Source organism: Ctenocephalides felis, unplaced genomic scaffold, assembly GCF_003426905.1.
Source record: "Ctenocephalides felis isolate EL2017-DRISC unplaced genomic scaffold, ASM342690v1 CF-g0.4_SCAFFOLD_01170, whole genome shotgun sequence".
Classification (NCBI taxonomy): Eukaryota; Metazoa; Arthropoda; class Insecta; order Siphonaptera; family Pulicidae; genus Ctenocephalides; species Ctenocephalides felis.
This window is the reverse complement of record NW_020537324.1, coordinates 28,819,517-28,833,313: the sequence shown is the minus strand read 5'-3', so window position 1 is coordinate 28,833,313 and position 13,797 is coordinate 28,819,517. Positions and strand designations below refer to the sequence as shown.

The 13,797-nt window shown below is 29.7% G+C and overlaps 3 protein-coding genes across 3 annotated transcripts in view; all 3 read right to left on the bottom strand.

Annotated features, from left to right (window-relative positions):
- Window positions 1-4,765, bottom strand: part of LOC113367058 — a 6,078-nt gene extending 1,313 nt beyond the window's left edge. Inside the window, exons 1-5 of the mRNA XM_026608687.1 lie at window positions 4,046-4,765; window positions 3,621-3,842; window positions 3,337-3,531; window positions 3,135-3,266; window positions 1,355-1,540 (exon numbers count right to left, since the gene is read on the bottom strand). Of these exons, the coding sequence (XP_026464472.1) occupies window positions 1,355-1,540; window positions 3,135-3,266; window positions 3,337-3,531; window positions 3,621-3,842; window positions 4,046-4,765 (1,455 nt within the window). The remainder of the gene's footprint in view (window positions 1-1,354; window positions 1,541-3,134; window positions 3,267-3,336; window positions 3,532-3,620; window positions 3,843-4,045) is intronic.
- A 7,158-nt stretch (window positions 4,766-11,923) lies between these two features.
- Window positions 11,924-12,588, bottom strand: LOC113366444 (hemK methyltransferase family member 2). Its single transcript, XM_026608044.1, has one exon. The coding sequence runs from the start codon at window positions 12,552-12,554 to the stop codon at window positions 11,928-11,930; it is 627 nt and encodes a 208-aa protein (XP_026463829.1). The 5' UTR covers window positions 12,555-12,588; the 3' UTR covers window positions 11,924-11,927.
- Window positions 12,566-13,700, bottom strand: LOC113366445 (SNAPIN protein homolog). Its single transcript, XM_026608045.1, has 3 exons — window positions 13,350-13,700; window positions 12,789-12,954; window positions 12,566-12,708 (listed from the first exon to the last, which is right to left on the bottom strand). The coding sequence occupies exons 1-3, from the start codon at window positions 13,502-13,504 to the stop codon at window positions 12,592-12,594; spliced, it is 438 nt and encodes a 145-aa protein (XP_026463830.1). The 5' UTR covers window positions 13,505-13,700; the 3' UTR covers window positions 12,566-12,591.
- Window positions 13,701-13,797: the final 97 nt, after the last annotated feature.

The following is a 13,797-nucleotide window of genomic DNA, read 5'->3' as shown; positions in this document are numbered from 1 at the left end:
ATTTCAATACTGTTAATTATAAGAGTAAAGGTAATTAGCAAATTCCCCCTTCGTAAAAGGCTGTCCATTAATTACGTGATTAATTTTTAAGGATTTTTGGACTCTCCTGTCCCTTGGTGATCGGCGGTAATTTTCAAAAATTATCCCCTCTCTTGTATGTTTCTAGTACGCAGAAAATATCGTAAAATTCTTGAAAACTTATTGAAAAGTTTGACTTTTTTTCAAATTCTGTTAAAAAACAAATACATGTGATATCTTACTAAAACCCTCTCCTCCTTGTTATATTTTGTGATTCTTTGTCAAAGCCCTCCCGCCCTTTCAACCCTTATGTGATTATTGGGCAAATCAAAAATCACAAATCAGTATTAAGAAAATGTAATACTTTTGTTCATCGTGATTTTAAATTTGTAAAAAATCACTTAATGTCCTTTAGTCATTTTGTTAAATTCAGAAATTTTTGTTAAATTTCTGAAATCGGTTCAGGCGTTTTTGAGCAAACGTCGATGAAAGGTCTAATTTCGACAAATGCGAAAAAACGATACTAATTTTTGCAAACTTTGAAGAATTTTAAAAATTAAACGACTTGTCGTAGGGCCGTAATATTTTAGTACGATCTTTAAGACTATGGTATCTACCGTCAAAAATCATCGAAATTTTTTTTAACACTTTATTACAAGAAAACGGCCCGGCCAATCTTTACCAAAAACTAATCAGCACGATTCCCAACCAATATCTTTCGAACTGCTTTTGAATTTTCAAAATCGATTCAGAATTGCGGTCTAAAGCGTGGACGAAAAATTTTTCACTTTCCTGCGATTTGCAAGGAAACGGCTTGGCTGATCGTCGCGCAAAATTGATAAACACTAGTTCTAATCGAGATACATCAAATGGTTTTTAAATTTTTGAAATCGGGAAATCTACTACGGGAAGTTAATAAATTTTTCCTGTGTTATGGAACATTAGGAAATGAAATAAAGTTGTTTCAATTTGTACAGTAAATTTAGAGATGTTGAATTCTGTGATATCAATGACGTAGAATTGTTTGAAGAATCAATTTCTTTGAAAACCATCATGAAATAAATAGAGCAACTAAGAAATAAGTAAATATTTTTACTAGGCATATATTATGTGAACTGTACACATAAGAGTAATAATAACACGGAATCCAGCACCTGCAGTATATTGAAAATTGAAGAAATAATTCTAATTCTGTTTTTTTTTTTCAAATTTCTAACATAATTTGATAAATTTATTAAATTAATAGCCGAGTGGAGGAATTCTTGCAGTACAAATCAATTAAGATTCGTTGGCCAATGTTTTTGTTTACAATATGAGATAATAGTGAGATTTATACCTGAAAACTGTGATGTTGGTAGCAAACGGGTCTAACTGGCGGTGAGGTGGTATTATTTTGAACGTCCGCGTTTCCATCGTTCAAACAAAGTTCGCTTATATCTTCGGGAACTGCTGTGTAAGGCGACATGCATCGGGTGAGTTGCGTCACTAAAAATGCCTCTAATGAACACAAGTAACCTACCATCTAGAATAAAAAAGATAGATATATAACTAATAATAGATAGACAATAATAAAAGATAGATAGATAACTTTAAATAAGGAAAAACATGATCACGGCCGCCGACGGCTTTGCGCTTCATTGGGCCTCGCAAGAAGCCCCGAATTTTTTTTTATTATTTAAAGTTTAGTTTTTATTTTTATTTAGTTTTTTTTTATTATGCTGATGTACGAGTAAAGAAGATGATTAGTGGTTTGCAAGCACTTTCGTTTTACTCTCTTATCTCTTATGGAATGTAATATCGTCTGTCATTACTATAATATTAAATCTAAAGAACTTCACACAAGATGGCTAATTTTCTGGTTGTTTATATTTGTGTGTTTCTTATGTGAACATAAATCATAATTCCATTTAGGAATACAAACGTGTAGTTATATTATCGAATCCAAACAGTAACTAAATATTCGAGAAATAAAATTAATCAATGATCCATCAAATTGATCAATGAGAAATGACAATGGTTTACATTTTTTTTAAATAAATATTATAAATACTGTTAACTTGAAACTAATCATTGTTTTACACCGTCGATATATTTTTTAAACATCCTAATCGGATGATGAGTTCTTTCAAAAACTGCATCACCAAATTGATTGATAACCTTTTAATTGTTATTGCATCTCCGAAACCGCTGGACCTGCTTTTGCCAATTTATCAACACGAATCGAATGTTCTTTTAATCATTTAAATCGGTTGATCCAAAGATTCAAATAATCCGACATTTCGACATTTCTGAACCGATTTTGAACATTCAAAAACTCTTAAGTTGTCAGTTGGCTATAAGTTTTTCGTAAAAATCGACCGCGTCGTTTCTTCGTAATTAATTGTAGAATTTAAAAAAAGAACTCTGTCTAAAGATGTAAATTAGCTAATCGAATGATTTGGCAAAAAAGAAACTTCTTCGGGATAATTATTTAATTTCAGTGTTTTACTAATATCTGAAGATCGAACTTTTTTTTACCGAAGAGTTTGTTTATTTTAACTTGTGCATTTTTTGTCTATTTCAATTTGTGTAATTATCTGATTAAAAATATATCTCAAACTTTTGTTTAACAATAATTATTTTTTAACTTTTTAACAAAACTGATTAAATTGTTAGAAAGGCAGGTCAAGCGGTTTTGGAGATCCATTAAAAAAAGGAAAAAAAAAGCCATTTGGCGGACAAAAATGATTATTAGTCATACGCGCATCGAATTTTCAGATATTTTATAAAGATCAGATTTTATAAAGATTAAGATAAAGATTTTAGTAATAAGTACAAATTTTGTTTAGATTTCTATGCGTTCCGTACCAATGTATAAGCGTTAGACCGCAGCGCGGCGCTTACGCGCTTCGATATTTCACTCAAGGACGTAACGAAGCGTGATTGCTTTGAAACATTTCGAAATTTTCAAAAAAATTCAAAATATAAATAAATACTGAAATAAAAAAAGATGACCAAAGAAGAGAATCAATTTAAAATTAAGTTAAAAGAATATTATAAAATAATGTCTAATAATAAATTAGACTACAGCATGAACTCAATATTTAAATAAATTGAAAAATTTAAGCTTTTCTCACCGCTGTTGCAAATATATGATGCTTAGAATGCTTAGGCACCCATGCAAAGTCTGTCGCAAAAAATACTGTATGAACTAGAAATGACGATCCGATAATAAACAAAATTCCTATAGACAGATAAAGCCAGGTATTCTGAAAACAAACAATAATTCTATAAACATATACATATTTAAACATACAAGCCAATAAATTTTATACTTACAATTTTATTCCAATTAAATGGGAAGAGTATTATGATATGCGTGATGTCAAGAAAAAGTATGAATCCTGTAACCAACATCGAAAATAATGTTATAAACATCATGAGACGTATTCTTCCCAGCAATGGCAGTAGGAACAAACCGACCTGAACGGTTCCTGATGAACATAAAGTCACCAGACATGATAGGGACGTTATCTGCATATAACGTAAACAAAACAATCATCAAAATATCACATGAATAAAAAGCTTTAAGCGATAATTCACACACACATTCATTGACTTACAAATAATAATATTTTGAATATAACCGCTGGACTTTTGAATTTCCTCTTATCGCAATAAATAGGAACACCGTGCAATGGCGACAAAATACGGGGTGGCGCACACTGCCTGTAGTGTGCATGGGAATCCCATGAGTGAACGGAAATGGGGGCCCCCAATGGGGACTCCAATAAGGACAACTCGACGCTCACCGCGTCTGTTCTGCTACCGGCTATCTCAAAATCCTGCAAATAAATAAGAAACGAATAAATAAAAGTATAATAATAAAATAGTATTTGTTAGCGATTTGAGTCTGTGTTTTATAAGAATTTACATTCGTGAACTGAATAAACGGTTCCAAACTGATCAGCCTTTCTCAGCGAATTTATCAAGAGCTCTTGCATAATATTGTAAAATAAAATAAGTATTATATGAATTTACTACTTACTTGGAAGTCCTCAGGTTTGCACTTAGCTGGTTCTACCAGATCTCTTATATCGTCCAAAAGAAATTCTATTTCATCTGCCCCACACAGATCCGATACGGAAACATAACCGACTGATACGCTAGATCTTCGAAATTCCTCAAATGTTCTTGGATTTGAAGCAAGAGAGGACTGGCCAAAATTACTGGTCAAAATGCTTGAGTATCCAATGCTGTTTGGATTATTATAGCACGCTACGTTAGATGAAGAAGTTTCCTGTGCTATTGATGATCTTCCAGGGTTGGATGATGTGTCCAAATTGCTAGAATATGTAAATTTACTGCTTTCGGATGGATTATTGGATTGCTGCGATGTAGACGTTTTAATATTAGCGTTTTTAATTTGTTGAGTTGAATTCAGAGCCCATTGACAATCAAATTTATCTGACGAATCATTGAAACCGGAGCTATATCTAGATATATCATTAGTATTATTCTTAGGAACCGGATCGAACAATTCGAGGGCATCTGGATGATCTTTATCGGCGCTGGCGCAGGCTCCGTTACTTAACACATAAACTGCAGAATTTCCTGGTGCTATGTTATTTTCGGTAGAATTGTTTGGGTTGACGGAAGTGTTTACAGTAGGCGTTACTGGAGTAGTGGGCGTACTATTTTTGTTTTGTTCTGCGTTTGATATTGGTCTGATGTTTTTGTTTATACTGGTGCGAGGAGGTTTCTGCATGGCACGGATGGACAAAAGGTTTTAATCCATCGTCTGATACCGATATCGTTATGACATCTTGCAATTAAGCACGCTTTCTGTAATGATTAATTCAGATGAGGACAAGAGTAATATGGTACATAATTAATTTAAAAATTAATTATACTAAATTAAATATATTGAATTAAATTGTATAAACTGAAATTATTTTCAAATCACATTTGTAGTAATAACATTGTGTCTTCAATTTTCCAATAATTTGTACGTGTAAATAGTTATTAATTTTATCAATTATCGTTATCTCACGTTTGCAACTATTTACAGGCCCTTAATTTTTGTGTAATATATGTAATTCAAATGATTTCTGTCTATATTGTTAATAAATAACACATTACAAATTAAATTTTTAACAAATTTCTACCCCCGTGACTATAAGATGTAGATTCTAACAAGAATCCAGGGCAAAAGTAGGTTATGTTGACATGTAAAGTGGAAAGAGCAAATAACCAATCAATGAAGCAAAATTGCTATATATTTTTTCTAATAACAAAAATAATAAAAATCATGTTATTTAAACACTCAGTACTATTAGTTAATTTACGAAGATATTTTATTAAGATTTTGCTCTAGAAATCACTTGGGGGTTGTAATATATGGTACTGCGGTAAAATTTACACCAGTTGCGGTTCAATTTAGATATTTCAGCTATAACTATTCACTTATTGAACGCACCGTTTTGTAGCACAAGACAAATAACATTGGATTATGAGTAAAATTGATGGCAAATACTTTCACTAAAAATTACACAAATTATCACATTTAATAAAACATTTATGCCAATGGCAGCCATGTTAATTATGTGACAGCTTACACTCTCAACTCACGCTACCCTAAAATGTCACGACAGGGTTGTAGCAACGGGGGTCTTGTATAATACACGGTTCGTCGTCGCGTTTACGCGGTCATATGAATAGTAGCGCAAACGTGCGCCATTCATTCACTTAATTCGTTGATTTTTTTAATTAAATTATCTAAAACGATTTTTATACATTCTTAAATTTGAAAATAATTTATCATTTTATAATTTCCTGAAGGAAATGTGCGAAAATTTGTTGCTACCGTTATTGTGTTGTCTGTCTGCCCGTTGGTTGCATGCAATCGCTTTTATAATATTTAAAATGAGATAGTGATTTAAATCAGATTTATTGTTTAAAATAAATCATAAAACCAACGCAATTGAAAATTTTGTTATAAGTAGTCATATTGTTACACGTGCATTGGAAGTCTTATTTAGGCTTATTCAAAGGACGCCTTAAAAGGGGATATTCTAGTGTAGAAATTCAAAAAATAGTTTTTTCTGTTTTTTTTTTCATATTTTCAAAACTTATGTATTTAGGAATATGTGTACGAGGGGTTTTAAACAGTTTAAATTATTTTCAGAGATACAGCTATTTGACCATGATAATCTACGCCGATTAGACTCCTCTCAGGCATATACTAGTAGGGTGGTCCTTAAAATGGTCATTTCGAATTTCCTTGCTCCCAGGGGCTCAAATGGTTCCAAATAGATAAAAAACAATCCTCTGTAAGTTTTACCTCTTAATATTAACGTTTAGATAGAGCGCAACTCAATCAAAGTTTTGCTAGCCCCATCTCCAAATTTTAATTCTACTATTTTTAAAAAAATCGAGAAACTCAAAAAAAAGTGGTAAGAAATTGATCCTTTTTTGCAAACAGTTCCCATTTTGTCAAAAATTTATTTTTTAACTTAATTCTAGTATATACCTTAGGGAGCATCCATTAATCACGTGACGTTTTTAGGTGGGGGGGGCATTTGACAAAAAATCACGGAATATCACGTAGGAAAGGGAGGGGTATAGTAAGATATCACGTGTTTTTATTTTTTATCTGATTTTTTTTTTAAAAATCCAAACATTTTAAAAAGAAATAAAAAATTTCAACACGTTTTCCCGGAACTAAAATTACACGTGAGGTTTGGTTGGTAGAGGCGGGGAGGTAATTTTGAATATCACCAAGGGGAAGGAGGGAGTCAAAAAATCCTTAAAAAGTCGGTCACGTAATTAATAGACGCCCACTTAGCGACATCATTCTAGATTAATAATCTTTTTTTATTTCGGATTACTAGAAGGGTTGCAATCGTGATCACGTGTCAACTTTTTGAGACTCCCCCCACTTCAACCGCTGCTGATTTTTTAAATTATTAACTTTTTTGTTTTAATTTTTTTCTGTGCTCTTGTAACGTTGATAAAGAAATTTTAAAAAAGTGATAAAATAACTTAAAATTCATTACTCTACACTACTAGAGCACCCCTTTAATAATCTTTTTAATGCTTTTTAGCTGTAAACTTTATTTGAGCACAATCATTGTTTCTATATCGTAGAATTTACATAAAAACATAATAAGTTAATATAGTAATATTCTAGTAAATATTGAAGTTATTTCGAGCAAAATCTAGGTCTTTTGACAAATCAGGGAAACAACATCATTTTAAAATCTGTTAAGTAGTATAATTTTGAAGAACAAACATTTTATTAGAAATTATTAATGATTAAGATTTGAAGTATTTATTTAAATAAATTTTGAACTAAAACGATGATATAATTTACTCTCACTTAAATAGAAACTTTCAAATAAATTCATTCATATATTCATGCCGAAGTTTTTTAAATTATTTAATTGATAAATTACTGTTTATCAAATAAAATTGATGTAATTCAGTCAAAAAACTATCTGCATTAATATAATATATATTATGATTTTATTTTTCAAATCCCAAAAGCGTCCGTTAATTTGAAAAAAAAATTCATTTTGTATAATTACATGGGTGGAATGGGGTTCGTTAATTGTTTAATATTCCTTCAATCTAAAGCTCAAAGTATTACCAATTAAATATATACTTTAAATTTTACCTAAAATATAAATAATTATAACTTTATTAATTTAAATTTTTCAAAGTTCTTGAAAAAGGAGAAATTCCCGAAATACGAAATAATCTTAAATATTTTTTTTTGAAACGTGTGATGGTGACTTCACTTCAAATCATAAATACAATATTAACTATGCAGTAAAACTTAAACTATAAGAAATTTATATAAATATTTGGAAACTTTAAAAATTTAGATAAATTTTGGAACCCCCTTGAAAATAGAGTACAAAATTTAATTGCAAAAATTAATATTACTCGTTTATTTAAATCCTAAATCTTTATCTCATTAAAGTTTTGAGGGCAGATGTGGAACTCGATATTATTAAAGAAATCTGTAGTATAACATCTACATATATATTTATGATTGTTTAGATTTAGGTATAAAATATAGATTGATCACGAACTTTAACATATTAGCATAAATTTTTATTTAATACATTATTCATATAAAGTTTTAATTTTTTCCAAGCATCATAAAAGAAATAAGGAAATAAGCATAAGCAATTACAATTTTATATTATTTATTATTTTACCATTCTCATATACTTTATATTTAACAAATATTGAACGTAATAATATATATTATCACTATGTAGTGTTATCCGCTTGTATCTCACGACAAAACATTAATCACGTAAATTATATATTATTAATTTACCTTATATTAGGTTCACTGCTCCTGCACGAGGATTGTAGAAAGTACCAAGGGAGTAGTCCGTAGCCCTTAACCCTTATAATGAATTTGTCGCAACTATTCCAGCGCCAATCTATGCACATTTCGGTTTTCATTATGAAAATTATTCTGTTCAATGGCGAATGGTATATTTTTGGGTTGTTTTATAAACTTTTTAAATATTATGTTTATATAATTAAATCCAGTAAAATTTTTTTTTATGTATATATGCAAGTGCAAACATCTGGCGCGCCTGCCATGGGATTTCTATACCAACTAGGATCCAATTCGATTCCATGCTTGCGATAGAAAGTATCGTTGATATAACCAATCCTGTAAAACATATAATAATAATATATATTATAATATTTTATGATAATTTTAAAATATTTTTTGTAAAAAAAACTGATTGATTATATCAATCCATATTATATTTCAAAATTGATTGAATATTTGTTACATTTATTATTATAAACTGTGTATTACCTAAACTTTACTATTAAGTTAAAGATAATTTAAATAGAACAAGTGGCATTTTGTCTTAAGGCAAGTTGGAAAAACTTAAATAAATATTAAATAATCAACTTTATCAATAAAAAACGAGATTTAGCTATTTATATAAGATTTTCTACAGTTTAATTCCAAAACGAATTTTCACTTTAACTTAATCAAGGTGGTTTTCAATTGATATGTTTTAAAAAAACTTGTGCGCTTTTGTATTGCCTAAAACCGCGGCCCGTTATTCCAAACTTCAATGAATTTTTATAATTCATGACTCTTTGTAGGCCTATAATATTTTTGGACGTCGGTTTATTTCAACAATGAGCTTTGCTGCCATGATGATGTTTCATTAAAAAAGCAAAAAATCCTTTAATAATTACGAAGAAACAGTCCGGCTGATGTATGCCAAAAACTGATCAGTATGAATTCTGATTTCGCAATCCATTTTTATTGATAGTAAGACGTGCTGATTAGTTTTTGGCAAATGTAGGTCGGAGATATGAAGCAAAAAATGCAAAAAATTCAGTTATAAAGAAAACGGATTAACCAATTTGAATGATTCAAAAATATTCTATTCTTGTTGATAGAAAGATGTGCTAGTTAGTTTTTGGCAGAGATCGGTCCAGGCGTTTCGGAGATACAAAGCAAAGAGTGCAATAAATGGCAGTTTTTGAAAGAACGAATAATATGATTGGAATAATTTAAACTAGTGGTGCATAGCATAAAAAAAAAACTTTGAAAAAATTAGGTTTTTGAGAAATTTTGAAATTTTTGAAAAAATGCATTTTTTTTTTTGAAAATTTTGAACATTTTTTAAGCAATCGCGTTGCGTAGCTGATTTGGAGTCGAAATATCAAAGCGCGTAAGCGCCGCGTAGTCGCCTAACGTGTAAACATTGGCACGGAATCGATCACAAATATTGTACTTACCATTATAATCTTTATAAAATATCTGATAATACGATGTACATTGCCTAATGTTTATATTTGACCGCCATGTGGCTTTGTTGTTAACTTTTTTTATTGAATCTCCGGAGACGCTGGACCTGCCTTTACAAAAATTTTATCACTTGTTCATTTCGTCAAGCAATTAAAATGTTTTTTGAATTATTTAAATCGGACGCTCCGTTATCTCAAAAACTGAAAAACCATTTTTAGCACTAGATCTTCCTTTGCCAAAAACTAATCAGAACGTCTCCTTATCAGTAGGAACCGAATGTTTTTTGAATTATTCAAATCGGTTGATCCGTGCGCCCGAAAACGTGAACGAAAAAATGCGGACATACAAAACACACACAAACACGTCATTTTTTTCTGAGGTATGCCAAAATGTTCAGAAACCTTCAAAACTTGAAGATATGCAAAAATTTACATTTTCGATTTTCGGCCCATTATTATATAACTACCCTACGGAAACTTAAAAAAAACACTTTAAGTCTGAAGAAATGGTTAGTTTTTGGGGAAGACAATTTTATTTTAATTTCAAGATTCCAAATCAAAACAAAGAATCATTTTATTTAAAATATGGAAGATGATTCGAATATTATTTTGATTCGGTTTCAAAATATTTAATACTCCTGGTCTATTTCATTACGGTACGGGAAGTTCCAGCACGTGCCTCAAGGCACGATGCAATGCACCACTGTTTTTTTTTAATTTCAATAAAAATGGCAATTAAGATTCAATAAATAAGTCTTATAAGCTCTCATTACACGAACGAGTGGAAAAGAAAAAAGTTAGAATAGACAAAAAAATATAATTATCTAAATAGTGATAAAAAATGGGCACGCGATTTTACGCCATATATTAGTAATATATATATTAGTTATAATATTAATACATTATAAATATATTTAGTGTACTTACTTATTGTATTTCTTGTCTTTACTTGGATGCGGCTTATACCATCCGTATGTGTAACTAGTCACAATGGGAAAGTAAAATTTCTGATTTGGCGACAGCTTCAATCGTTCGCGAATATACTTTTTCCGTCCACCTTCCTCTGAATTTTAATTAAAAATTGAAAAAATTCAGCTGAAAAGAGCAATAGCAAATTGATTTAATATATTCATTGTAAATTTACCATATAAAAGTGCTAAAGTGTCCGGTGAAATATCCCTCATGGTTTGATCAAAACATTTGGGATCTTTTAATAATTCATCAGGATAAAAAGATGTATCGGCTGATACTTCGTGCGTCTTGGATTCTGTTTTTCGTTTTTTCTGAGCAAGATCTAATTCTTTTAGAGTTTTTGCTTCTTCTTTAGCAGTAGCTCTAGCCTAACATGATTGTTTTTTGATAAAGTAAATATGGAAATGTTGATTAAATATTATTCTATTATTATCACTTCAAATTATATTAGATAATTATTCATTTCCTACTTCATCTAATTCCTTCTTCTTTTCTGATGATTTTCCAATTTTGGAAACAGCATGTGATTCAATAAGTTGTTGGTTATTTAGGAAAAATTGTAATCTTGCATAATCTTCTTTTTCTCTTACTTTTTTATAGAACAATACCTGTGTGGTGTCCATAGTGAAACTAAAATTTTGAATAGCAAAATATTACTTATTAATTTTGATGATCAAATAATGGCAATGTAATTCTTTTGTTTTGAGTTGAAGTCAAATTTATTTAAATATTAAATTATTCGTAAGTAAGTAAAAATATTTTGATCTTTCTTTGACTATTGTTATACTTTACAAATAATATTTAATGCCAAAACCAACTGTTCTACAATTTTCTGAGGATATAATTGTTCTATGATTCTGACACTCTTTCGACTTATAATATTTTAGTCAATTTTAATAATATTTTTATCATATTAGTAAGATTCTCATTCAAAACCTTTAGTGGTTAAAGTAATACCTAAAACATATAAATTTAAATTATTAATAATGATGTCATAATAATAAGTTGTTTCAATAACAAAATCAATTATTAATAATTATATTATAATGGAACATTTACATACAAATGTATTAATAACAAATTTTCAATATATATTACATACAATAATTATAACAATACTAAATTAATTGTAAAATTAATAGTGCACCATATCAAATAACTTTATAGAACTTTAAAACTGATAAAAATTCTCCTCTTATACGTCTCTCGAGAACAATTTGAGTATCATAACCCACAAGTGACATATTTTTAATAATTTCTGAAGGTTTATTTTCAGCTATGACAACCAAATAGCAAACTCCTTTGCTGGTTAACATAGAAGGTAAGTCGTGTAGCATTTTATCAATTATAATCCTGCCTTTTTCGCCACCTGCCCATGATCTAGAGATATTGCTTTCTGAGATCTCATCATCTTCTGTGACAACATATGGTGGATTAAATATAATAACATCGAAGATATTTTTTCTAAAACTGCTCAATAAATCCATATTAAAACATTCAATATTTGTTCCATTGATCTCTGCAGTTTTCTTTGAAATATTGCAGGCCTTAGGGTTGATGTCAGTGCAGAAAAATGAAGATGCTTTTATAGTGTTAGCAAGACTAGTTATGTTTATTCCACTACCACTTCCAATCTCACAACATAATGAAGGATTTAACAAATGTAAAAATTCTAAATCCTTTTCAAGAGCATCTAATAATATAAAACTGTCTTCAGCGGGTTCATAAATGTCTAGAAAATCTTCTGAAGATATATGTGAGATTATTGGTGTTTCCATATTTAAAAAAATAATTAGTAACAATTGTTTTGTTATGCTAAATTAAATTGGCTTGAGTCCCACTTGTCGAAGGTGTATTTATGCTTGTATTCAAAAGACTTTCTCTTCTTACAGTTTCCTTTTCTATAGATGCATGAATTTTGTTTAAGCGCTCCTGTATATATTTATAGCATTAATATCTTGGGAATGTGCAGCAAAATGATATAGTTTAATATCATTAATAAAATATCATACCTGGGTAGCTTGTAAAACATTGGTTACAACTGTAATTTTATTCTTTGTATTCATAAGTTTTTTTAAATAATCATCCAATTCTAAGGGTGGTTTTCTATTGGCTAGTATTTTAGTTACTTCATTAGATACTTCTTCAATCTGGGTTTTCAATGCTACTTGTGATGCTCTGGATAAATAAAGTAAGGTCATAAATAAAAAAATTAAAAATATATACAGTAGAGCCTCGATTAACCGAACTAATTGTTAATAGACATTCGGATAATCGAAAGTCCAGATAATTGAATGCATGAAGAATAAAGTTAAAAATACATACATAGATGTCAAGGAAAATAATGTTTAGTTCAAAATTGCTACTTTCTTTTGTATGTACATGTATATTTTTTTTTATTACATTACAAACATATACTAAACTGCAGCATTAAACATGTAAAAACTCGAATTGTAGGTATACTAGGATAGTCGCGAATCAGTATAATCGAGGTTCTACTGTATGTACAATAAAGAATTATAAAACCCAAAATTGATACTGATAAACAATTACTAAAAGTAAAATAAACTAACTTTGTTGCTTGAACTCGTTCTTCTAACTGATCTATAGCTGGTTTAAAAATTCCCATCAAACCTTCAGAAAGTGTATCTCGAGTTGGATAATCACAAAAATTCTCCGTGTTTTCATCTATGGATGAATTTGTAGTTTCAGAATCGGGTTGATCCATTTTTAAAAAATGATCGAGACTTACGGATGCTTAAACTTCTTTTGCCATCTTTGAATATTGTTTATTAATATTTTATTTTGAACTACAATTGTGCATTAATTATCTTATTCATTTAATTAGGTACAAAAAACTACTACTAAGGTTAATAATTCGTGTTTCGTGCACAAAACACAAAGTTGAGTTTGACGTTTGTCTGCGGATGTGTAGAAAATATAGAAGTACCAACAGTAAAAATCAAAATTTAAAGATTGCTATGGGGTGTGTAGGGCGTGTGCCCATGTGCCTTTATTAAA

Bases quoted from the DNA above. Each gene is read 5' to 3' on its own strand.
- LOC113366444 (XM_026608044.1), bottom strand. From the start codon at position 12,554: ATGGAAACACCAATAATCTCACATATATCTTCAGAAGATTTTCTAGAC.
- LOC113366445 (XM_026608045.1), bottom strand. From the start codon at position 13,504: ATGGATCAACCCGATTCTGAAACTACAAATTCATCCATAGATGAAAAC. The intron at 12,955-13,349 runs GTTAGTTTATTT...TTATTTATCCAG, and splicing joins GAACGAGTTCAAGCAACAAA to AGCATCACAAGTAGCATTGA. The intron at 12,709-12,788 runs GTATGATATTTT...AAATATATACAG, and splicing joins ATGTTTTACAAGCTACCCAG to GAGCGCTTAAACAAAATTCA.